The sequence below is a fragment of the Helianthus annuus genome, chromosome 4, assembly GCF_002127325.2.
Source record: "Helianthus annuus cultivar XRQ/B chromosome 4, HanXRQr2.0-SUNRISE, whole genome shotgun sequence".
NCBI lineage: Eukaryota > Viridiplantae > Streptophyta > Magnoliopsida > Asterales > Asteraceae > Helianthus > Helianthus annuus.
The window spans coordinates 204,970,280-204,996,189 of record NC_035436.2 but is presented as its reverse complement, the minus strand read 5'-3'; the positions used below and the strand labels follow the sequence as shown (position 1 = coordinate 204,996,189).

Below are 25,910 nucleotides of genomic sequence, written 5' to 3'. Positions count from 1 at the left end.
ATAACTTGGCATACCAACAACAAACATACTCTTCTAAGACACCATTCTTTATAGCTTTGGTGCATTATGGCTATAAACACTCAAGACTCAACTTGTCTCCCTCTACAAGAAAAAATAGTCCATAACAATAAGACAGCCCGAGCCATAGAGCTCATAATTCTTTCTTTTCTGGTCTCCTTGCTTGTTTATCGGCTCTTTACTTTCAAAGACCAAAACCAATATATCCCATGGTTGCTCGCTTTACTGTGTGAGTCGTGGTTCACTTTCACATGGATTCTTAGTATGTGCATTAAATGGAATCAATGTTCTATGAAAACATACCCCGATCGGCTCTTGAAAAGGTAAAACTGACCTCAATATTAGTACGTTGTTTGAAAAACAAAAACATATATAAATATAAGATTTTATCATAAAATTATAAGTATTCAACCATTTATTCGTGTTTAGTTATGTGGCTATATATGTTTCAGGGTAAACGAGTTTGAGTTTCTGCCGGTAGATATCTTCGTCACCACTGCGGATCCCATCCTAGAACCATGTATTCTAACAATGAACACTGTATTATCCTTGTTGGCAGTAGATTATCCGGCAAACAAGTTAGCTCTTTATCTTTCTGATGATTCGTGCTCACCACTTATATACTATTCACTTGTTGAGACTACCAAGTTTGCAAAACTTTGGGTACCCTTTTGCAAAAAGTATAATATCCAAGTTAGAGCCCCGTTTCGATACTTCACTTCCAACTCCACTTTGTTAGAAGACGACTCTTTGGAGTTCCAACATGAATGGAAAAAGATAAAGGTTGGTAATTTGGATCTTTTATAAGTTAAAATAATTTCTTTGGTTTGCCCCTACCTCCCTAATCTTTGATTTTTCTTCTAAGCAACTAAATACTATTATTGTTAGTTGATATTATCATGGTTGTAAAACAAGGTTTCCAAGGCCGAGTACTCCCCGAGTAGTCGCTACAAGGTAAGCTGCCGAGGCGACTTTCTTTGACTCCGCCTAATTACTTGGAATCGGTCAAACGCGGTCAACCTAGACCAAAATCGTATCTAGTAGGTCAACTCGGGCCGAATTTGATTTAGAAAAATAATAAAACATAATTTCTATGTCTATCATATTAGAAAATGAATATCATTTTCACGTATTTTGTTATAGATATTAATAAATTTAAGTTATTTGACATATATTTTATTTCCAAAAACTAATTTCTTTATAATTTTACATGTCCGAGTACTCTCCGAGTACTCTCAACTCCCCAGTCGACCGACTAGGGAGCGCCTAGCGACTTTTGCAACCATGGTTATCATTAAAATTTAGCGGGTTAGAATCAAATACAAAGTCTCCTAAAAATAAAAAGTCGTAAGAACGGTATTAAACGAACTCTGATAGACCTCTCATTCAAGCGGTATTTGAACCGTCTCATCGAACTCTACATGTGAGATTTTAGGTTTTTGTTTTTAGATGTTTAGCTTGTAGATTTTAGACTTTTTGTTTACATTATTGTGTCTTCTTATTTATCATTATGTCTCTTCTATATGTACGTCATTGTGTTTTTTTTTTTTTTTTGTGACTCATTATGTCTTTTTTTCTTTGACATTGTGTTATATTTTTCGGCAAGTTATATTTTGTTTGACATTGCGTCTTTATACCCTTCTTATTTTTATTTTTATGAGTCTTTTTAGAATAACTTACCCAATATTTAGCTAGTAGAATAACTTTGCCTGGTATTTAGGTGGGTTTGTTTGGGATGCAATAAAAACATGATTATAATCTTGGTTAAAAAACATATCTAAGACCACCTGTAGTGGGACATTATTTTTGAAAAAAATTGAAAAATAACGTCTCTCCACCCATTACACTAGGCGTTTTGGGGGGTTATTTTTGAAAAAAATTTTGATTAGCGTTATATTTAAAACGCCATGTTGCACTTGTGGAAGGTTTGACTTGGGTTGACCCACCAATGAGAAATCAGTTTGGTTTTTTTTTTTTTTTTTTTTTTTTGTTTAAGGATTGAAATGGGCATTATTTGGGCATTATTCCCACTATGCCAATTTTGCAATAACGCCCCATGCTGACTGAACTACCACGTGTCGAATAATGCCCCATGATGGGGGTATTATTTTCCCTTTCCACTACACATGGTGTGAGAGCCTTGCTTGATAAAAAAAAACGTATCTCAATGTGTGAGGTGATCACTAAAATTGTTTTAATTAACTATCATGAATTTTAATTATTTTATTAAGATTAATTATTTAAATAATTAGTTGTAAGAATTCAAGTTGAACTCGTGCTCCTAGGGTCCCAGTGGACAAATTCAAAATTTCACATGCTCTTTTATTTATTTTTTTATTTTTTTTAATTTTGTGTATGATTATAGAACGAATATGATGATCTTTACAAGAAGATAGAGGTTGCCGCTCAGAGTCCATTCACATGTGATGATCGTAATTCGGATTTTGCTGTTTTCTGTGATGTTCACCGGTCAGACCATCAAGCCATCATCAAGGTACCCCAATCCTCTTGATAGCAAAAGTTTGATATTTTGTTGTCTTATGTTTTGATGAAATCCCCAATGAGACAAAAATGTCAGAAGTGTCTCATAGGCTACCTTTTCGGTGGTTGGCAACTTTGATGTGATTTTTTTTTTTTTTGAAAATTCTTTGATGTGATATATACTAAGAATGTAGGCTTGTTTCATTGCATAACGGCATTTATCTGATTAGAAGATAAGGAACAATATTGATGTAACACTTTAGGTAAGGGGGTAAAATCATGGCAATGTATCATAATCGGGGTAGGAGTGGTCATCACTCATCACTTATCAATTACTCACAGTTTTCAATTAAGTTTCGCCATGTTATCAAACATTATTTCATCACTAGTGATAGATTTTAGTGGAAATGTCCATTACTAGTGATGGATTTTAGTGGAAATGTCCATCACTCACCACCACACGTCCACACCCATCTCCATTTAAAAATAACTCACCACTCAAACATGAAAACGCGTGATAAATACAACACGTTTTAACTTTGACGTGTTATAAACACTAGTGGCGGCGGTGTTGTTTTTTGTATAACTCGTTATATTACCCCATCACGTGTTAAAAGTTAACCGTCCCGCCTGCCCTAAGTTCCAAGTATTCTAAGGTTGAATGGTGTAGACTAACGTCTACGTCCAACTCAACCCTTTAAAGCCCTCAAAACTGCATCGGTGCGCAAAGGGGGGCTCCGCCAAGGCTTTAACTAGTGCTAGAGGGAGAAAGAGGTAGGGCCGGCCACCCTTGATACATCAATAAGGCCACCCGGGGCGCCCCCGTGATAGCCGTCCACCACGCATGGAACAAGATATAACCCCGCCGCTAGGGGTGTAAACAAGCCCAGAGGCTCGAGAGATACTCGTGATCGGCTCGGTTAAAAGCTCGAACGAGCCGAGCCTTAACGAGCCCGAGCTCGAACCTGAAATAGAGCTCGTTTTGTTATCGAGCCCGAGCTCGAGCCTGAATTACAAAGCTTGTTTAGGCTCGCGAGCCTAAACGAGCCCATACAAAAGTTTAATTTTTATACATATAATATATTAATAATGATGATAACATTGATGAGCCGAGCTTTGGCAAACGATGTTGAAGTGAGCTCGAGCCGAGCTCGAGCTTTGGGTTTTACTCGCGAGCCGAGCTCGAGCTCAAAGAAGTAGGCTCAAACCGAGCCGTGCTCGAGCTTCATGAAAACCTAACGAGCTGAGCTCGAGCCGGGTCGAGCTCGGAATCGGCCCGGCTCGTTTACACCCCTAACCGTCGCCACCACTTTGTATAACGCGTGGACTATATAACGCGTTGAATCTATCACGCGTTATTTGTGTTTGTGTGGTGAGTTGTTTTTCAATGGAGATAAGTGTGTGATGAGTGATGGGTATTTCCACTAAAATCCATCACTAGTGATGGAATAATGCTTATGACATGACGGAACTTGATTATAAGTTGTGAGTGAGTGATGAGTGATGACCACCCCCCCCCCCCCCCCAAACAGATTTTCTTTCTTTTTTTATTTAATTATTAGTTAAACTATACCGTGATAATTAGAAGCTTGGTGAGTTAGTTAAAACGCATTGCCTACGTAGCAAGACATTAAATAAAAACTACACCATCCAACCTAAGGGGGGAGATTTCGTTGGCAATGACGATCTCCCCCTTGTGAATTGTGGCTAAGATTTTTCCTTGTGAGGAAACTAAAAGTGGGGTAGCCCAAACTATAAAAAATGACATTCTAACCTTAAATACCAACATGTTTTAGACATTTTGGCCGTGTAAAACACCGAAACTTCATAATTAAACATGCTTGGGTTGAGTAGTATCAGGATTTGTGACATCTTACAAAGTTTCCATTTGGGAAACTAAAAACAAAGTTACGAGCAAATTGAATACTATTAGTAATACTACAGCAAAAAGGCTTTTTACTATGACATGTGTCGTCACTAAAGGACCCGTTTGTCGCCGGGATAGCCTTTGGTGACGACATGTTGTCAGCAAAGGGTTGTCGCCATTGCTTCGTCACTATGGAGTAACATACCATACACAGACCCCGTTGGCACAGGAGTCGTTTGAAAACGAATATATCTGTTAATAAAAAGATTTATTACAATAATTTCCACCCTATCATTGCCATAGGGTGACCTAACACCAAAAATGTAGAAATCTTGTAGTGACGTCGCATGTAAAGTGACCTATGCCTACGACAACGTGTCGTCCCTCTAGGTCTTGGCGTGAAAAAACGGTTTTCTATTGTGTTAGTAATATGAGAATCTTTTGTGTTTTATGTTTGTAGCTAGACGAAAGAAAGAATACAAATAACAAAATAGTTAATTACTAAAAGATATTGAAGATATCTTGCTTTGCTATCATAAAAAGTCATGGTATTTTGATCATCTTTTAGAATGTAGTTCTCACTTAGTTTCTTCATGTTAACTTAATGTGGACAACTGGAAAGTGTATGATATTTATTAAAGGATATAAGGAATAATTTATATTATTTTTTATAAGATTTGTTAACTGTTGCAGGTTATATCGGAGAATACAGACCTACCACATGTAATATACATATCAAGAGAGAAAAATCTCAAACATCATCATCACTACAAAGCTGGAGCTATGAATGCCTTGGTTAGTACACTTTACTTTTAATTACTTAAACTTGTTCATTCTAATATATATATAGTGAAAGTATAGAATACAAGACCTACATAACGTGCACGATCTTATGCGACCAACAAATCACATGTGTAATTAGGGTTTTGACTATGCGTGATTTTGTGTTTGCTCATGAATCATTTTGTGTTTTGCCCATGCATGATTTGTTTTTTTGGCCATGCGTGATGACCTGTCATTTGGGTCATGCAAAAACCTAAATAACCTAGATGGCTAGAGTAAGTAAGGTATCGTATCCACGAGGAGCATGTGGTCAGTGTCGCACGTTTCGTTCGATTATTTAAACTAAACTACTGATCTAAGTATAACAACAAATTCTGCTTTTTTAGTTGATTTGTAGAAAACAACAAACTTTGGTTAGAAGAAAAGATATCAGGTTTAGAAGCGTAACCTCCTCCAAACTTGAGGTTCTAGGTTTCACAAAACTCAGTTTACTTAGTTGATTGGCCACCACATAGACATGGTGTTGGAAAGTCGGTTAATTTAAGATGGTATAAAAAATAGGTCTTTATCATTAGATCTTTTACAGTTCGATTAACCCTACTTACTAGCGTGAGTCAACCTACTCTATGTTACTCAACAAGCTACTTGGTTTTGTCATCAACCGAACAAGTTGTAAAGCAAGAACTCAAGACACATGCAAATAGTTTAAAGAAACCAACACATCAATTTATTCATACAACTTTGTCAAGGTCAAAAATCCATCCAAACATGAGTATAAACCGAGAAAAGTGAAAACCTAAGTGAACCGTCCGGCCAGTGGCGGATCCAGAAACTTCTTTGAGTGAGTTCGTTTTGGTAGATTCTCCCTATTTTTTTCAAATCATACAAAGTTCTTACTATTTTTTTCCGAACCGAGTGGGTTCATGTAAACCCACAAAAAAGGGCTGGACCCGCCACTGCGTCCGGCTGGAGAAAGTCACAGAAAAATTAGCCTTGCATCTCCATCGCGTTCAAAACCCAAGAATCCTTTCCCTTGATTGCATGCACAAAAGCGATTCCAAGGCCGAGTACTCGGCGACTACTTGATACTCGAAACCTTACCTTGGAGAGTTACTACAAGTCGGCCTTTATAAGTTGGAAACGGTCAAAGTCAGCCTACTCGGCGACTACTCGGAATACTCGGCCAACTACTTGGAATACTCGGTCAAATACTTGGTGGGAACCTTGGAATTATGTTAATTTTGACATAAGTTATGCTAATTTTGACATGAATATGATAGCTTTGACATGAATACAATTTTGACACGTATAAAATATCCAATAATTAATTTCTTTATATTTAATATGTCCGAGTACTCCCCGAATATCCCAACTCCCCACTCAAGTAAAGTCTTTTATTTTTCTTTAACTCTCGATTTTACCTGCAAAGTGTCAAAATAATATTTTATTTTTTCAAACCATATTATAATATATTGCAATTTAGATTTATTAACGTATTCATGTTTATAATGATTTTTTTATCTAACATTATGTAGCTATGAATCATGGTTAATTATTCATATTTTTTTCATTAGCTCATTTTGATCTTTACCCGCTTGATAATAAAAACTCACTAAAGTAGCGTATTATATCTCCTTAGGGGACTAGGGGTGGAATCACTAGTGATGGATTCCATCACTCCCACTATCCAATCAACTAATGCCATGTCATCAATCCAATTTCTATCACTAGTGATAGAAATGGACTAGGGGTGGAATCACTAGTGATGGGGATTCCAATATACAAGTATTAATGCACAATGTACAAGTCATACCCTTTAAAACTCAAAAGTTTAACGCGTGCTGGGTTTAACGCGTTTAAAATTCCACGCGTTATGAAAAGAGAGGCGGCGGTGTTGCGTTGTAGTTTAACGCGTTAAACTTGCTGATCACGGGGGTGCCCCGAGTCCTCTTATCAATGCATTTTTATTATAATTAATATAAAATATAGTGTACCTAAAATGCACAGATCAATGCGTAATTTGGATTTGTAATTTATAACATGTGTAAATTTACAAATGAACATGCGTAATTAAGTTGCGTACCTTTGCACGTTAAAGAGCTATTGTACCTTCACTTTCCCCTATATACATATATATATATATATATATATATATATATATATATATAAAACCCGTATTAACGAGGAAAATATATATTAATGCTGTTATTATTTTTTATTATTGTTAATATATGCATCTTGATATGTCTACCACTGTTTTTTAAATGAGGAACAGGCTAGAGTGTCAGCAATAATGACAAGTGCACCCCTGATGCTGAATGTAGATTGTGATATGTATGCAAACAATCCACAAGTTTTTCTTCATGCAATGTGTATTGTATTTGGCTACAAGAATGATCAAGATTGTGGTTTTATTCAATTCCCTCAAGCTTTCTATGATGGATTGAAGGACGACCCGTTTGGGAATCAGCTCGCTAATTATTATGTACGTATTTTTAATATTTTAAGATCTTTTTCTTGATATTCTAGTATAAACATCTCACGTAAAAATAAATTTCTTATAGCTTTACATGATTTTTGCATTTTGGTACCGAATATCTGACTTAAAGTCGAAATAAGAACGTATTTTGCTATTGATTATTTAAATATTCAGTTTTGGACCATCATTTTTGTCGAAGCTCCAACAAAACTAATTTTTTTTTCAGAGAAATAACCCCCCCCCCCCCCCATTTCGTAAAGTAGGGACTAGGGAGAGTCTGAAGAAGATAGAAGAAACTACGCACAAATTAAGAGACCCGCCTCAAAGAACCCTTTATAATTTTTCAGATAATATAAAGTACATACACCGATATTAAAAGAGACAAGAAAAGAGGACATCAGAAAAAAGTTCTTATAATCCTTAATTCTTAAATAATCACTATAAATAATAATTTTAACCATTTTTTGTAACATTTATATCAGTATCTTACAAATGGAATAGCAGCAATTCAAGGGCCTTTCTATAGTGGAACAAATTGCATTCATAGAAGAAAGGTTATCTATGGTTTATCTCCAAATGATAAGATAAATTCTGGTATGCTAATTAAAACTTGTTTAATTTTCCTGTATTATTTTATGTATTGTACATTCATGTTATCTCTTCCATATTTTCATTTGTTGAACAGGAAATATAAGAAATGAAGATTCACAGAAAGTCTTTGGAAAATCATTTGAGTTAAGAGAATCAGCTGCCTTGATATTATCAGGATCAATTGCAAAAATAGAAAATCGAACGACACGTCCCTCTAGTTTAATTGAGCCAGCAATCCATGTTGCAAGCTGTAGCTACGAGTATGGTACAGATTGGGGTAAAAAGGTAAAGGATGGGTTTGGTAAAATTAAGTTGGTTGAAAAACTTTCTTTTATATTAAAATGATCATAATCATATGAGGTTTTATGCACTTGCTGTATACTTTGGACCAAAGGGCTTATAGTCTATAGGTATCGACGTGTGTTGGTATCATGTAGTTTTAGAAGTAGATTTTGAAGGTGTGACACTTTGGGTTTGGGTGACTCTTAACCCTCTTGCTCATTCAATTTTGTTCATTCAATAAATAGATTGTAACCAATAAACTACTTATAGGTTAGCCAAGTATTTAACATTTTTTAATGAAACTACCAAAGTGTATATTTCTTTGTTTATACCAGTTCCAACCAAAAATATGTCAGAAAAATTATAAAATAAAAAAAAAGTGTAACTTACAATAATTAAAACAATACAAATTACACTTAGATGTGAAATACCAAGTTATACCTATCTAAATCTCTTTCAATAAAAAAAAGAAGCATCTATGTGGATAGAGAATTTTTAGTATTCACATTCAAATTAATATATCTTTATAATTTTCAAAAAGTAATAGTATTTTTTTGTCATTTCACAGTTTTTAGCATAAATAAGACAGGAATTGGTATACTTGAAAAAATATACTAGGACTTAATAAGAAAAGTTGAATACTTGACACCCTTTGGTTGCCTTAAAACATAAAGTCAAGTACTTGAGTGGCCTCCACATACATTATTTCTATATATATTGAACCACTTAAATGGGATATAAACATTGTAACACATTCTACTTATGATAATATTTGCTAAATTTTATAAATCTATTTTCAGGTTGGTTGGCTTTATGGATCTACAACAGAAGATACGCTTACAGGAGTCAGCATCCATGCTAGAGGATGGAAGTCCATCATGTGCTCACCAGACCCGCTTGCTTTTCTTGGTTGTGTACCATCAACATACCCAAGTTCACTGACCCAACAAAAAAGATGGGCCATCGGGCTTCTTGAGATCTTATTCACGGATAAAAACCCGTTACTTCTTACTCTAAAAGGAAACCTTTGGTTTCGTCATGCCCTTGCTTACTATTGGATATGTTTATGGGGAGCCCGGTCTATTCCTGAGATATGTTATGCATCTCTTCCTGCATATTGTATCATCACGGGCTCACACTTCTTGCCTAATGCCAATGAATGGGCTTTTATTATCCCCGTGAGCATTTTCGCCATATACAATGTCTATGTTTTGTGGGAGGCTACACGTCGAGGCGTGTCACTACGTACATGGTGGAATTTACAGAGAATGGGGAGAGTGACTACTATGACAGCATGGTTATTTGGGTTTTTAAGTGTGATGCTAAAGCTCATGGGTTTATCAAAAACCGTCTTTGAAGTAACACAAAAGGAACACAAGTCGAATTATGGTGATGGTGTCGGTGACAAAGATGATAAAAACGCTGGTAAGTTTACTTATGATAAGTCACCTGTGATCATGCCAGGTGTTGTCATTCTATTGGTTAACATGACTGCGTTGGTCAATGGGGTGCTAAGATTATCAAAGGTGCACTATAGTGAAATTTGGATAAAGATGTTAGAGTTAGGGTTAGGAGAGATGTTTTGTAGTGTTTGGGTGTTCCTATGCTTTTGGGAATTCTTGAAAGGGTTCTTCAGGAAGGGGAAATATGGGATTCCATCCACAACGATTTCGAAATCCGGATGTTTGGCTTTGTTCTTTGTGCACTTATGTAGAAGATTTGTCCAACCATCTTAAATGATTTGATTTTGTGCACTTATGTAGAAGATTTGTCCAACCATCTTAAATGATTTGATTCATGATGCATGTATGTAGAGATATTTTATTTCTTGGACAGAAATATAACGTTGTTACTATAAATAGTAGGCTAGATTCTTGTAGTCTCACACGTATAACAGAAAAAAAAAAATGTCAAACACGTACATCTATCTATACATATAATTATAAAGAAACCTATTGGTTGACATGTGTTATTAAATGGGAGGTTCTCCATTACGTTTTCCCGCCTAAATGGGGTAACGCACGGGTCTTGATACCCACCTACGCTAATCCTTACAACCCGCACTGTGTCCCTGCTGCAACACCGTTTAGATTAAAGCATGCATGGTCTGTATTAACCTTTGAATACACCATGTAATAGATTAAATTCTCTTTTTTATTCAACCTACTATAATTAAAGCTAATTTATAATTCTAGACATGTTTACTTAACCGTATGGATTGCTTTTTACTGTTGTTTAGAATAAAATCTAAATGCTATACCAGTTAACAAATACATCCTCGCTAGCATCCTTCTACGTCCCATGTTATCTATAATACAAAAATAATAAGTGTTGGAAAATATATATTCCAATTACGTAATCTACCCACCTTATCCCCACCCTACCCCTCTTTATATATTGGTCACATTTTCATACTTCCTTTTAAAAGTCCATTCTTAGTAGCTTTGGTGCATTATGGCTATAAACACTCAAGACTCAACTTGTCTCCCTCTGCAAGAAAAAATAGTCCATAACAACAAGACGGCTCGGGCCGTTGAGCTCGTAATTCTTGCTTTTCTCGTCTCCATGCTTATTTATCGGGTTGTTTCTTTCAAAGACCAAGAGCACTCTCTTCCATGGTTCCTTGCTCTTCTGTGCGAGTTGTGGTTCACTTTTATATGGATTCTTACTGTGTGTATCAAATGGAATCAATGCTCCACAAAAACATACCCTGATCGACTCTTGAAAAGGTAAAACTATCTTAATCTTTGTAATCTCAAGTGTTCTTGATTGTTAAAACGTACATGGTTAATTCTTGATTGTATTATTGTTTAAAAAAGCAAAGTTACATGTATAATTACAGTTTTACCATAAAATCAAAAGTATATAACTTCATTTTGTCATGTGTTTATGTGGCTAAATGTTTTTCAGGCTAAACGAATTTGAGTTTCCGACAATAGATATCTTTGTCACCACTGCAGATCCTATCCTAGAACCATGCATCATAACAATGAACACCATATTATCATTGTTGGCGGTAGATTATCCGGCAGACAAGCTAGCTCTTTATCTTTCTGATGACGCGTGCTCACCACTTATATATTATTCACTTGTTGAGACCACGATGTTTGCAAAACTTTGGGTACCCTTTTGCAAAAAGTATAATATCCAAGTTAGAGCCCCGTTTCGATACTTCACTTCCAAGTCCAGCCGATTTAAAGATGTTTCTTTAGAGTTCCAACATGAATGGAAAACCATGAAGGTAGCAATCTAAAACGTTATATAAGTTATAAGAGTTTTTTGGTTTATATGTACCTCTTTATTCTTTTAGTAATTTTTTTTTTTTTTTTTTTTTTGCTTTTAACTCCCTCAACAAATATTTTTATTTAATTGAGATTATTGCATAAATATAAATTTGATATCAGAATACAATTTGAACTTGTGCTCCATGGGACCCAATGTGATTTTCAGTAGACATGGTGGCAAACTTTTGTTACATCAATAATTGTTGCCTGACACTCTACATATTCAAATGCTTCTTTTTCTGCTTATTATGACTACAGAACGAATATGACGATCTTTACAACAAGATAGAGGTTGCATCTCAGAGGCCATTCACATTCACATGTGATCATAATTCGGATTTTGCGGATTTCTGTGATGTTAACCGGTCAGACCATCTAGCTATCATCAAGGTACGATGTACCATAATCGCATTTGGTGTTAAGATGTACATATACACCCAATCCTCTTGATAGCGAAAGTCCGAAAATTTGATGTCCCACCATTAGAAAAATGTTAAAAGTCTTATTGGCTAGCTTTTTTGGTGGTTCAAAATGGCTACTTTATGTGATAATGTACTTTTGTTTGATTGCTGAGGACACTCAGTATAGTGATACATATGTCTGAGTCAAAGATAAGGAACAATATTGATGTGATGCTTTATGCTAATCTTAACCGCTCGATATTGTGGGAAAACCGCATCTAGGACATCGAGTACCTAAAGGAGTGTTTGTAACGCATTAGGTGAATGAGACACATCTATGTGCTATTCAAGATGGTAGGCAAACCTCATCCATAATCCCTTGGTGAATACCATATTTTAACCTTAATCATTATACAAAATTTTGTTATGTTGGCGGAAGCCGATGATTTCCATCATCATCTTGATGAGACTCGGAAATCATGACAGAAGAATTAGGATTGCATTTCGAATTAACAGGCATGGTTAGAAACAGTGAGAGTGAATGAATGGACAGACAAGAGCGAAAATCTTTGAATGTCTTGGTGCCGGAATATGTTGCCGGACCAATCTTATTTATATGAATGAACATGACGGTTGAGTTTTTTTGGCTGGAGAAACTGTCATCGGACAGTTTTCGAATTACCCGCTTATCACCCACCTTCACTTATCAAATATACCGAGTACTAAGTTATATAAGTATAAATACAATTACATATCATAAATATAATTAAGTTTAATAAATCCTTCTATTACTTCCCCCTAAACTTAATTATGTTTTGCAGCGAACTTGAGCACACTTTCATTGGCTTCATCGACAGCTTTCCTGGCTTCCTTGAAATCGAATTTCCTTCGTCTCTTGTGCATATTCCAAGCCCCTTCCCAATCGTTGCCCGCATATCGCGCGTAATGATCCATAGTAGTCACATCCTTTACCGCTTCTGCACTTGCACTCCGTCCATGGCAACTTTCCGGCGATGCTTCCTTTTCTGTCATCCTTTCTATGTCATGAGCTTTCTCTTGAACTTCTTTGAATCTGTAGTAATAAACCAAAACATCCAGGTACATGGCATACACTATCCTCATGTACTCTCCATCCTTGTACTCGTATCCCATATCTTTGGCGATTATAGGCCAAAGATCATCATCGGTTACACTCCGGTAACCCCCATCTCTCTCCACAATCATGTAGAGACTCAGTAAATCTATTTTCCGGTTATCAGTCATCAGCGGTGGAATTGGCCTTGTAGTTATACCCAACTTAACAGTGATAAACCACTGTATCATCTCCTCGAACTTTCTTTCTAATTCGTGTTTATATTGAAACACAAACTTCCCGTCTTCCATCATATCTAATAAAGCCTTGCAGTCACTCAAATCCTTGAATTCCATAGCCCTTATGATCATAACACTCCAATCCGTCTCACAAGAGGAAACATTTAAATCCTTAAAATATGAATTCAGATACCCTTCTTTATACTTTTCGTTCACATCATTCAGACTCATCACCTTTTGTTTTTCCTTTAATCCCAATTCATCTTCCTTAGACAACCCAGTAACTCCGTTCATTGTATTTACTACCGGGGCGAGAACATGGGGAAGATCTTGCAAGTATCTCCGGCTTTATTAACCGTGAATCCTTGCAAGGTCAATTGGTTCATGCTTAGAACATTTCTATCCAATTCCGGCGTATAAAAAATGCTTTGTATCCTTAAACTTTCGTTATTTGATTTAATTTCGACAACCCCTATGCCCCGAATAAAGAGAAAATCATTCTCCAACACCCACTAAATGTTTTATTCGTTTGAAAACATTTAAGTTACCGGCATAATGATGTGAAAATGAATTACTAACATACCATATGTCTCCCCACAGACCGCCTTCGGTGCCAGTCACTATCATCTCGTTTCGATCCTCTACAGGCCTCCTTTGAGTCTGGATTCCGGCATTCACTGCTTGATTTATGAGTTGTGTTGCTTCATCATTTTCTTTCGATTTGCACTCATAAATTTTATGTCCAGGCCGGTGACAATAATAACATAATCTTGCCCGTTGATTTCTTCTCTCCCTATCGTTTTGTTCTTCATAACAATGTTGACAAGGTAAGGTTGATGAATTGGCTCTGCTAGCACATGTTGGTGGAAGCCGATGATTTCCATCATCATCTTGATGAGACTCGGAAATCATGACAGAAGAATTAGGATTGCATTTCGAATTAACAGGCATGGTTAGAAACAGTGAGAGTGAATGAATGGACAGACAAGAGCGAAAATCTTTGAATGTCTTAGTGCCGGAATATGTTGCCGGGCCAATCTTATTTATATGAATGAACATGACGGTTGAGTTATTTTGGCGGGAGAAACTGTCATTGGACAGTTTTCGAATTACCCGCTTATCACCCACCTTCACTTATCAAATATACCGAGTACTAAGTTATATAAGTATAAATACAATTACATATCATAAATATAATTAAGTTTAATAAATCCTTCTATTATGTTAACTGTTATAGGTTATATCAGAGAGCACAGGACTACCCCATGTAATATATATATCAAGAGAGAAAAACTCCCAACATCATCATCATTATAAAGCAGGAGCTATGAACGTTTTGGTTGGTACATAAACTTTGTCTTTATTTACTTAAACCTTTCTAAAAAAAATATAATTGTATTATTTAACAACAAGCATAAAAACAGTATTAATATGCATATTGATATGTTATATTTTTTTTAAATGGCAAGCAGACTAGAGTATCGGGAGTAATGACAAATGCACCCCTGATGCTGAATGTAGATTGTGATATGTATGCAAACAATCCTCAAGTTTTTCTTCATGCAATGTGCATTGTATTTGGTCACAAGAATGATCAAGATTGGGGTTTTTTTGAATTCCCTCAAGCTTTTTATGATGGATTAAAGGACGACCCGTTCGGGAATCAGCTCGATAATCTTTATGTGTGTATATATTTCCTTAAGCTTTTTTTCTTGGTCTTTTATAGAAAAACACACATCCAAACACTCCCCTTAAATCCTAGATAATAACCAAACACTTTTCTTAAATCCTAGATAATCACCAGAATTAATTAGTTATAACATTTTTGTCACATTTATATCAGTATGTCGAAAATGGAATAGCAGCACTTCAAGGACCTTTCTATGGAGGGTCTAATTGTTTTCATAGACGAAAGGTTATCTATGGTTTATCTCCGAATGATAAGATAAAAAACGGTATGCTAATTAAAACATGTTTAATTTTCCTCTTTTATTTTGTTGGGTTGTATATGCATGTTTAACTTCTCGTATCTTCTTTTGTTAAATAGGAAGTATAGGAAATGAAGATCTACATAAAGTCTTTGGAAACTCACATGAAATGAGAGAATCAGCAGCTCAGATATTATCAGGATCAAACGCAAAAATAGAAAATCAAAAGAGTCTGTCTAGTTTAATCGAGGCAGCAATCCATGTTGCAGGTTGTACCTACGACTATGGTACAGATTGGGGCAAAAAGGTAAACGTATATTAGTGACTAATGATAATTAATTATATATAGTCTAGTTAGAGAAATGGGTGATTCATGGATTGGGTTATTCGGGTTCTTTAGGGTCAAGTCGACCACAAACACCTTTGTCATTCCTTTTCTTAAATTTTACTAACAATTAATGATCTGACTGTGATGATACTATTGAAGCATATATGTTAGGCTTAGCAGTCAAAAGCCCATTAGGGTTTTTAGAACTATCTCTGAATCGCATTATCACTTCATCCTAGCCCCCAATTGTCCCCTTATCCCCTTCTGTAATAGAGCCGGGACTACCAACAAACGACTATATTGTGTGGAGTGTCAAAGAATGATTATATACGATATATGTTTTGGAAGAAACATGATCAAGTTGCAGCGCATCCTCACATACAGGGCCGGCCCAAGGGTAAGTAAACCCAAGCAAGGGCTTTGGGCCACCACTTAAGAAAGGCCTCAAATTTAAAAAAGACTGCTAGTTTTTGTATATATATTTAAACTAGGGCATTAAAACATAAAATGCAAGGTTGACCTAGTGTTAAACTTCCTCTCCTTTTACCAAAAAGGCGGCGGTTCGAGACCTTCTTAGGCAGCTTTTTCCTTATTTATTTTTAAATACAAAACCCAAAATCCAATTGGTACAAGCCCAGCAAAAAGAACCTTATTTAATAGGCCCCAGATCTCTAGTTCGCTTTGGGCCTCTAAAATGGTTGAGCCGGCCCTGCTCACATACTCTATAAAAGATCTACCCAAGTTTTTGAAACAAGTGCTAGTTTCACTACTCTTTAAGACCGTATGAAAAGAAACTAGAATGTGACGCTTATGATGATCGGAAAATAGGATCAGACACAAGTACAATACTAGTTAGGAGAACCTCATCCCCCTCCCTGTTGTTGTCGCTATCACTTCACCATCATATATTCATCACTTATATGGCCATCAATCTCTTGCAAAGTTGAAGAGATTAGCCCCAAGGTTATCATATTTATCTTCCTTTGATATTTATCTTCCTTTGATGGTGAGTCATGTTAACTTAGAAAAAAAAAAAAACTTAGTTGTGTTTTCTTATATGTTCCTCACAAACCTTTTAACGTGTTATTTGCCACCTTTGTAACCAAAATTTATCATGATCTCAACTCAGGGATGATGATGATGATTGGAGAATGGCATCAGACACAAGTACATTACTACTAAGGAAACCCCCCCCCCCCATAACTATGGTTTCCACTTCACCATCTTATATTCATCACTTATGTGGCCATCCATCTATTACTGCGGATATCATATTTGTCCTCCTTCAGGGGCATAATTTTTTTTTGGGGGGGGGGGGCTAAACTTTTCGTTCAGTAGTGCCCGGTATGTAGTTTTCGTATAGAACTTTTTAGGTGTATACGTTTTCGACCCCGTCGAAAATCTCAAGCTTCGCCACTGTCCTCCTTTGATGGTGAGTCGTTTTAACTTGGAAAAAAAACTCGCGGTGTTTTCCTGCCACAAGTTAATAAACAAATTGATACTTCTTTTTTCCCTTGTGTGAGGTCCAAGTCAAGTCACCTCTGCTTTACATTTCATTATTTTGGTCTTTATTATGATTATTCTCATTGAACTTGGAGTTTCTGAACAAAACAAAGTTTTGAGCTACTTAATATTTCCACTAGGTTTTTTTTGGTTGAAAATGTTTTCATTGCATGCTATGTCACGAATCGCATGAAACGTTCCAGACTTGTCATGAGCAATGTCAGTGCTAACATTTTGATAGACCATAATGAAAAGCTATGGAAAAGTACCATGTTGTGGAAATTGCGGATGAATGAGGTGAGGAAGTGAGCACCTTCAACCAAAATAGCATTGCCAAAAGTATGAAAAAGACAAAGTTGTAAACAAAGGATGTTTCCTTTGTGACAACCCACACAATGCTTAAGACTGCTCTAGTCAAGCGAAGTTTAACAGCCCCAATAAGGACCGGCGATGATAAAACCAAAGAAAACAAAGAAGCTAACTTAGGTACGATGCAACTTCAAGTACTAAACACTTTAACCGCACAAGACGGAAAGCTTTTGGTGATGGAAAAATAAACCAACCCAACAAAACACGAAGTCAAAAAGGCTTCGCTTCGTACACGTAGAAATCAAAGGACAAAATGTAAAAATATTGATGGATAACAATTCAAGCCATCATGACATCAAATGAAGCCGAAGATTCAGCTTAACAATCACAATGCAAGAGGTTGGATCAAAGTTCTTAATGGAGCCCTCAAGCTAGTTGAAGGAGTAGCGTAGGGTGTAAAAGCCAAGATCGGAACTTGGGTAGGCTAGTTGCACTTCTCTATTGTGCCAATAGACAATTACGTTATCATGCTAGGGATGGATTTCTTTCGAAGAGCAAAAGCCATCTGAGAAACATTTATAAACATTCTTTACGTCATCAAAGGTGACCAACTGGACATAATAACATAGGATTCGGATAAAAGGTGCCAAGGCAAGACAAATTCCTTGATACAACTCATTGAAAATCAAAATGAGAACAATCGCAAGTTTAGGTTATTGAGGATGTCACGTCCACCTAAATACAAGACGCAATTTATAGGTTCTAAAATATTCTAGGAAAGTTAAGGCGCTTCAAAGGCTGCCCAGAAGACTAGGGACAGACTATAAAATTCCACATAGCTTGGGGACCATAGAATGATCAAGACCGACCAAAGAAGACAAGCCTAGAATGGCTAGTCAACTCAACCACAAAGCATGATACCAGGATCTTTCTAGACCGGCAAACAAAAACCTTAAAGGCCCGAATAATATCTTAGAGTTTTCTAGAAACTTTGTGGCCAGTTTTAGTATGAAAAGGCCTAGTTCAGCCTTTCATTAGTGTAAATAGGAGTTTGAGGCATCATTTATAAAGAACTTTAAGGCTTGTAAGACCTTTTATCCTTTGCAAAAGCTTTCTAAGTAATACAGAGCATTTTACTTGTATACTTGTATCCAAGTACCACAAGAACTTGTGTTCTTATAATCTAAAATTCCATTTCAAAGATTATTGTTGCTTAACACCCCACACGTTATCAAGAACGCTTACTTAATCGTGATCTAAGACCGCAATGAAGTAGAAGAATCCACTTTGTGACGATATGCTTTCCTAGGATTTTCTATCCTGTTTATATGTAGCCCTCCTATTGTAATTTTCAAATATTTCTCATTCACTTTTACGTGGTGTTAGACCTTTGCCTCTCGGTACAACACAAATGCTGCAGAGCAAGCACCTTATTCTATGTTGTTCATTGTTTCATCGGCATTGTTCAGGTTTGTTTACTCACGATAAAACTATGGCATTACTATTTCATGATTGTTACTATACATGAGGTTACCATCCACAATTGTTTGATCAAACATTGTTCTTCATGATTAACATTCTGTTAGGATCGGAGGCTCTCATGGTTGTGTTTGTTTGTATAATTTGATCATTCAGAGAATATATGAATCAATGAAAAGTGCAGCGGAAATAAATACAAACTTTGTAAACACAATCCAAAGAAGAGAATAGTTTGATAAACAAATGCTTTTCATCAGTCGAAAGGTTACAAAGCAAATCAAAAGATTACAAGCATGCTTACAATACTAAGTTCCCCTCAGCCTGATACCCCAAGGTTGGTTGTACAAGATGAAAGGATTGAATTGAGGAGAAGAACTCACTCAAAACGATCAAGTGTAACAGTACAGAGTACTGTTACATTTATAGACAATCCAAACCACTGAAGCATCTCAGCTGACGTCACCATGAAAGTGACATCTAACAACCTAACAAATACTATCTACTGATCTACACAACTACTGCTTTGCTAACTACTGATATGCATTACATTACATAGAACAAACATAAACTGTTGCTGCATCCTTCCACTGCTGTGATCCCAGCAGTACTTGTCATGATCAGCAGTGCTTGACTCAAGGCAGCAGATTGAACAGCATGGCTTGGTCTTCATCAGTCCTTGAATGGAACAGCTGTTGTAGGTCAACAGATGTTGATAGAAGCAGTACTTTGAAGTATAGCAGATGTTGGAGCCACAGTCAAGGGGAAAGCTTATAGTAAACAGTTGCTTATTGTGAGTCCGCTGTTGTGATCCGGTTTTGGCTTTCATTATCTGTTCCTCTGGTAGGGTTCAATCCCAACAATCTCCCCCTGGAACAGATAATGCCAAAACCCTTCATTATTCTGGACCTTTTTTTCTCATCAGCAGTTCTTGAGCTTGTTCTTTAAATTCTTCTTCAAAATTCTTGGAACTCAGGTCATCTTCATCCCTACACAATGTAAGTTCAAGGAGATCCTGCAAATCGTCAACACTAAGGCCTAGTGCTTCTTTCCTTTATATATACTTCATTTCGCCATTGGATCTGACCAAGGTCAATACGTGGGTCTTTTGATCAGACATCCACTTTAGTACTTTTAATCCTAATGGGTTTCTTGGGAGAGATTTATTTCCTGATGAGTTAGGAGATGTTGGCGTTGTGAACACTTGCAGACTTTCAGACATTCTTTTAAAGGCCAATTCAATGACATTGTTTGCTGCAGCTATGTCTTCTGCAGACTCTCTTTCATTGCTCTTGCCTCTCAATGTTTTTCATGCCTGTTGAAGTGTTTGGTGATGCAGGTTTAGTTAACACCTTCTTAAAAAGTTTCTGAAGCTTTGTTGAGCTCTCTTCTTTTAGACCCATTTTCATGATGGTTTCTTTGAAGTACTCAGCTTCCTTTTTCTTTACCTCTTCTTCAGACAGCTGTTTTCCTTCTTCTTGGTTTGACACAAGAATAGGATTATCTGCTGATTTGAGCAGTGTTCTGAGGTTTTGCTGTTTCTTGTAGTTCTGCTCTAAGTGTCTGAAGAACCATCTTCATGATATATTCTTCTAAAGCTTGGTCTTCTTTTGGTATTTCTGCATCCATCTGCTTTGTTTCCTTCTTTGATAAAGGATGGCAGTAAGTTGTGGGGATGGCAGTGGTTGTGATGTGTGTTGATGTGGTATTGGAGGCAGTTGTTTGGGTGACAGATTGTTGTTAATGGTGGAGGTGTAATTAATTTTGTGGGAACAGAAGTTGTGGTTGAAGTAGTGACTGACTTAGTTTTAGAAGTTGTGGTGGTTGATTGCCTTGTTTTTAACAGGACTCTTCTTTAATGAAGTACCAACCTCTTCTTTTTCTTTTTGCAGAACTATCTTTTTCTAAACCAAAGCTCTGCTCTCATCCCTTACCCTTTTAATATCAGCAGTGGTTTTGAGACCAGCTGAATTGACTTGACTTTGAATGATCCTCATTTGTGTAACTTCATCATCTGCTTGAATTTTCAGGGTTTCATCACCTCCCTTTTCCTTTTCTTTGACAGATGTTTCAGCAGAAGTTACTGAAAGATTTTCCTCAGAGTCATTTTTCTCCCCCTTTTTGGCATTATCAACTCTTTCGAAGATAGGTGCAGGGGTTGAAAAAAATTCCATAACTCATTTGCAGCAAGTGCTTGTGGTGGAGCAGGTGCTTGAGTTGGAACAGCAGTGGGTTGCACCTTTTGAACTTTCAACAACTGATGCAGCATTTCTTTGTTTTCTGCAATAGAGGTATCCAGTTTTTCAACATGTTCCGTCAATTCCAGGTACTCTAAACCATCACCCAATTTAATGGGATCATCTGATTTCCCACTAGCAGTGGTTTTATCAGTGGTTGAGGTAGGGAGTGTACTCCAAACATTAACCACTGTTGCCCCTTTTTCTAGGTACTGGGGTCTTCTTCCTTCAACACTTGACAACCTTTTGAAGTTGCTAGTGGTCAAAACAGATCCACTGGTGGATGTCAGAGGTGCTATAGAAGGAATTGCCTCTAAGGAAGTCTTATTGATGTAACCACTGTCCAAATGCAAACCAGTGGGTTCAGCACTTGTAGTGGCTGCTTCACTTGGATTACCGACAAAGAGTTACTTGTAACTCAAGGGGAGTAACCTCCTCAGTTGTTGCTGGGATAGCCAAGGTATAAGCATCAGACTCAGTCACTTGTTGGAGTATACTCTCAGTGATAGGTGGTTGAGAGGAACTGATTTATGTCTGAGTTATATCCAAAGCATGCAACAAGGTCATTATTGATGGTGGTATTTGTGAAATGATGATGGGAGTTGAAAGTGAATTTGCCCCGGGCAGTGGACTATGGATGATGAAATCAAGTGATTCCAAAGCATCATAATTTGGTGTCCCTGTTCTTACAACCTGTTCTTTTTTAGAAGAAGCAGGAGGAGTTTGAGGCATGGGTTGAGACCTTTCTACCATCTGCTGTGAGGAAGTAGCATCAATGGTTTATAGTGACTTTTGTGTTGTCACTGGCAGTTGCTCTAGGATCTCCTCTTCCAGAGTTGCCTTTATTGTAGGTTTGAGGGGCTTTTGAATTTTCTTTTGTTTTGGTGGATTTAGGTGTGGGTTTCACAACAGTTGTTTTGCTGCTGTGATCACCTTAAGCAGTGGGCTCAGCAGCAGGTGTCTGAGGAGCAGTGGTAGCTGCTAAAGTCTGCTCAGGAACCTCTGCTTGTGTTTTGGAAATAATAGTTTCATCAGACTTTAGAGATTTATTGTAAAAAAAATCAGTTTTAACTATTTTTAAGGCTTTATTTTGATTTTCTGAAAACATTTTGATGCTATATACACATGGAACACAAGAAAGCTTGATTTAATCCAAGTTTAGCACTCCAATCATAGGGTGTTACGCCCTAATTCGTATTTATCAAAAGTCGCAGCGGAAATTCGTGCCATAAAATTTCTTTCATTACAAACGTCTTGACTTACTTGAAAGTTCGTTTTAAAATGTATCTTTTACAAAGATAAAATATAAGTCATGTTACTAATAGTACATACTTAATTATTCCCGTACAATCTATCTCGCGACTCGGTCTTCGATCTCTAATTCTTGGGATAATTTGCCCGTTATCCGTATAACCTGCACTCACCACATACATTCATAACATTAGTACACATTATATAAACAAGATTCATTCGCGTACACTTCACATTTCGTCATCTTTCAAACTTTAAGCATTTCACATGCGTATCCATTTCCTGGTGAGGCTTCAATAATGTACCTGCATTACTTTTCAATCTCAAGGTGCACCATTAATAACGTTAACCCTCAACGTGATAAAATTATGCATACATGCGTAATTACATACATACATACATACATACACATCTACATTCGTACATATCTTCTCTACAATTTTACATACGTGTATACTCTCATACATGGCTTATTACATACATACATATACTTCTACATACGTACGTACCTTTCCTACATCTTTACATACATGCATACGCTCGTACATATCTTTATACATACATACATGCACATCTATATACGTACAAACCTTTCCTACATCATTACATACATGCATACCTTTATGTACACGTGCTAGATCACGCGTACCTCTTACATAATCTTACATTATTTACATGGGTCTTAGACTTAGCTTTATAGCTCATAAACATCTAAGGAACCATCAAAATCATGTTTGGAAGGTCCGCCGTAGACCACGGATGACAAACCGGAGCCTACGATACATAAATTAACTTAAATAACAAGATTTCAGCTTTTGGAACTTGGGGAGGCCGTCGCCGACGGCCCTAGGGCCGTCGGCGACGGGCCTTGCATTTACCCGTAGCCCAAAAAACCCGTAGACAGGAAATTAACCCGTCAGCACAAAAATTCACTTTCTGGAGCCCGTCGGCGACGCCCCCATACCCGTCGGCGACGCCCTCTAGAAACTGCAGTTTTCTGCAGTTCCGTTTCATCGTCCGTACGCACTAAAACGCGCATAACTTTTGAACCGTTTACCCGTTTCACCTCCCGTTTCTTCCTACATGCTTGTAAATTCACCATTTATCATATGGACCTAAAACCCAACATCCGAGTTAAGGAAATTCTTGACTTACACGCTCTTGGCTTATTATTCACTTATGAATTATTCGACCCGTTATGGGTATTTATACATTAAAAGGTCTATAACATACAAAACCCTATACTTCGCTTTCATACTAAACCAAGACATTACTCTTAATCGAATAACTCACTTCTAAATGACTTTTAAGGTCGTTTACCCGAAATCCCCACCAAGGGCGTTTTTGTCAACTTTGCCCCATTATTAACAACAAAGCACTACCTTGCATAAGTAACCAATCCTACTACCTAGTTACGATTCTTAATCACGCATACCTTGCTCAGATCAAAGCTGAGATCCGTTTAATACTTCATCGATATCATACCATTTGTTCCTATTCGACTTCAATTATCATACCTAGTTAAGTTGCATATAACTTTACATAAATAACTAAGAAGTGATTACGGAATCACTTACCTTGAGCGTCCATTTTCGCATTGGGTTCCTTGTCCCCTCTTGACCCGTTAGTCTTTCGTGCTTGAGTCCATGTCCACATGATCCCTAATGCTTTCATGTTACCGTAATCACATCCTTGTTAGTGTACACGATTTCACATATAATGATCATGTCAAAAGCGTAACTCACATTTGACTTTCATGGTCAAGTCTAATAAACATAAAGCATACATCCAAAACCACATCTTTTAGACTCATGCAATCCATCATGTTAACGCATAAAACACATATTAATTTAGCACCTACCATACGACACTATGTACATTTCGTACTTATGATGCTAGAGTACTTACAACCACATGATCACATAATCATACTCGCATACACATTTGCTTACATATACTTTCACATATCATACACCTTCGCTCTTAATTACCTTGATTCAAGCACATCTAATACAAAGTGAGCATTACACCATTCAAGCACAAGGTACAAGCTCGTAATGCATAAATTTGACCAACATATACTTTCAACCCGAATTCGTATACGAGTTCCATCTAAAGCATATATTTCCAGTTAGTAAACTACTACTTTTATCACAATCGCTTTCTATACATGTAAACTCACGACTTGCATACAATTTCACTTTCTAGCTTCACCTAGTCATTTTATCAAACACTTGGCGTGCGTACCACTTTCTAAGCATAATGTACAAGTGTCCTAAGCATATTCTTCCTACATTCACCTCATGAATCATCTTATTCAAGCAAAGTCTCACAATCATCAATTCCACGTCAAGCTTACCTATCACAATCTATTGTACAACACTTCATACAACACAAAATCACAATTTATCATCTACAAGATCATCATGATCATCATGTTCACTCTCATGCAATGGGTTTCATTCTAAATCATTCAACTAACTAAAATTTAAACCTTAACATGATAGGATTAACAAATAATCATGCTAATTTCAACCGAAATTCATGAGTTCATCATAACCCATTTTGTCAAACATCCTCAAAACATAAAATTCGACTTACTTGGTGTGAAGAACACTTGGGTGGTCAAGAATCTTGGTTCATGCATTAGTTTTGAGCCAAATTCCTCCCTCAATTTGAAGAATTTAGGCTGATTAGGGTTTTTTTGTTCTTCCCCTGCCCTTTCTCTCGATCGCACACCATCACCAAACACTGACTAACTTTTGGTCAAGTGTTTTATTTATAACATTTTTCATTTTAGCCCCCTTATCTTTTAAAACATGGCATTTATTTCATTTTACATACTAACTTGGTTAACTTCATGTGCACATGTGTTTTATACTTTCCATAGTTTATAAAACTTTACTAATGGTAGAATTCTATATTTATCATTTCTTTTCGCCAAATATTGCTATTAAAGCATTGTAGTATATCTTACGAAATTTGGGGTGTTACAAGTCTACCCCCCTTAAAGAAGGTTTCGTCCCCGAAACCTTTCTCGTTCTTACTCTTACCCTTCTATTGTACTTATTCAATGGGCACGTTACAACCTAAGTCATTCGGGTCTTTGCAAAAGTCTTAATCATGAATAATTATGATAGTACACATTGTCCTTATCTTCTTAAATTAGAAATTTGCCTTCATAATAACACGAGGTCAGGGTCTGGTCCAGAGCTCTTATTAGTGTCTTTTACTTTATATTGCTAGTTTCTAGTACATACTATCACTAGCATTTCATTCATCGAATTTATTCCAATTGTATACAATTATTAATCGTGCAAACCCAAGTCTATGGCTTGTTTCTAACTTCCTATTTACGCATAATACATTCATTTATTTACT

General features: G+C 36.6%; 2 protein-coding genes across 4 annotated transcripts in view; both read left to right on the top strand.

Moving 5' to 3' along the window:
* LOC110938151 (cellulose synthase-like protein H1) lies at positions 1–10,360 on the top strand. Its single transcript, XM_022180621.2, has 8 exons — positions 1–341; positions 471–801; positions 2,384–2,512; positions 5,060–5,161; positions 7,425–7,634; positions 8,111–8,222; positions 8,314–8,504; positions 9,302–10,360. The coding sequence occupies exons 1-8, from the start codon at positions 67–69 to the stop codon at positions 10,235–10,237; spliced, it is 2,286 nt and encodes a 761-aa protein (XP_022036313.1). The 5' UTR covers positions 1–66; the 3' UTR covers positions 10,238–10,360.
* A 564-nt stretch (positions 10,361–10,924) lies between these two features.
* Positions 10,925–25,910, top strand: part of LOC110938148 (cellulose synthase-like protein H1) — a 35,725-nt gene continuing 20,739 nt past the window's right edge. Inside the window, exons 1-7 of one of the 3 annotated variants that reach the window (XM_022180619.2) lie at positions 10,925–11,230; positions 11,412–11,742; positions 12,044–12,175; positions 14,735–14,836; positions 14,970–15,179; positions 15,341–15,452; positions 15,545–15,732. In XM_022180619.2, coding sequence (XP_022036311.1) covers positions 10,956–11,230; positions 11,412–11,742; positions 12,044–12,175; positions 14,735–14,836; positions 14,970–15,179; positions 15,341–15,452; positions 15,545–15,732 — 1,350 coding nt within the window. In that variant the 5' untranslated portion in view covers positions 10,925–10,955. Of the gene's footprint in view, positions 11,231–11,411; positions 11,743–12,043; positions 12,176–14,734; positions 14,837–14,966; positions 15,180–15,340; positions 15,453–15,544; positions 15,733–25,910 lie in introns of all 3 variants that reach the window. The other 2 variants (XM_035988824.1, XM_035988825.1) reach the window with 2 other exon arrangements.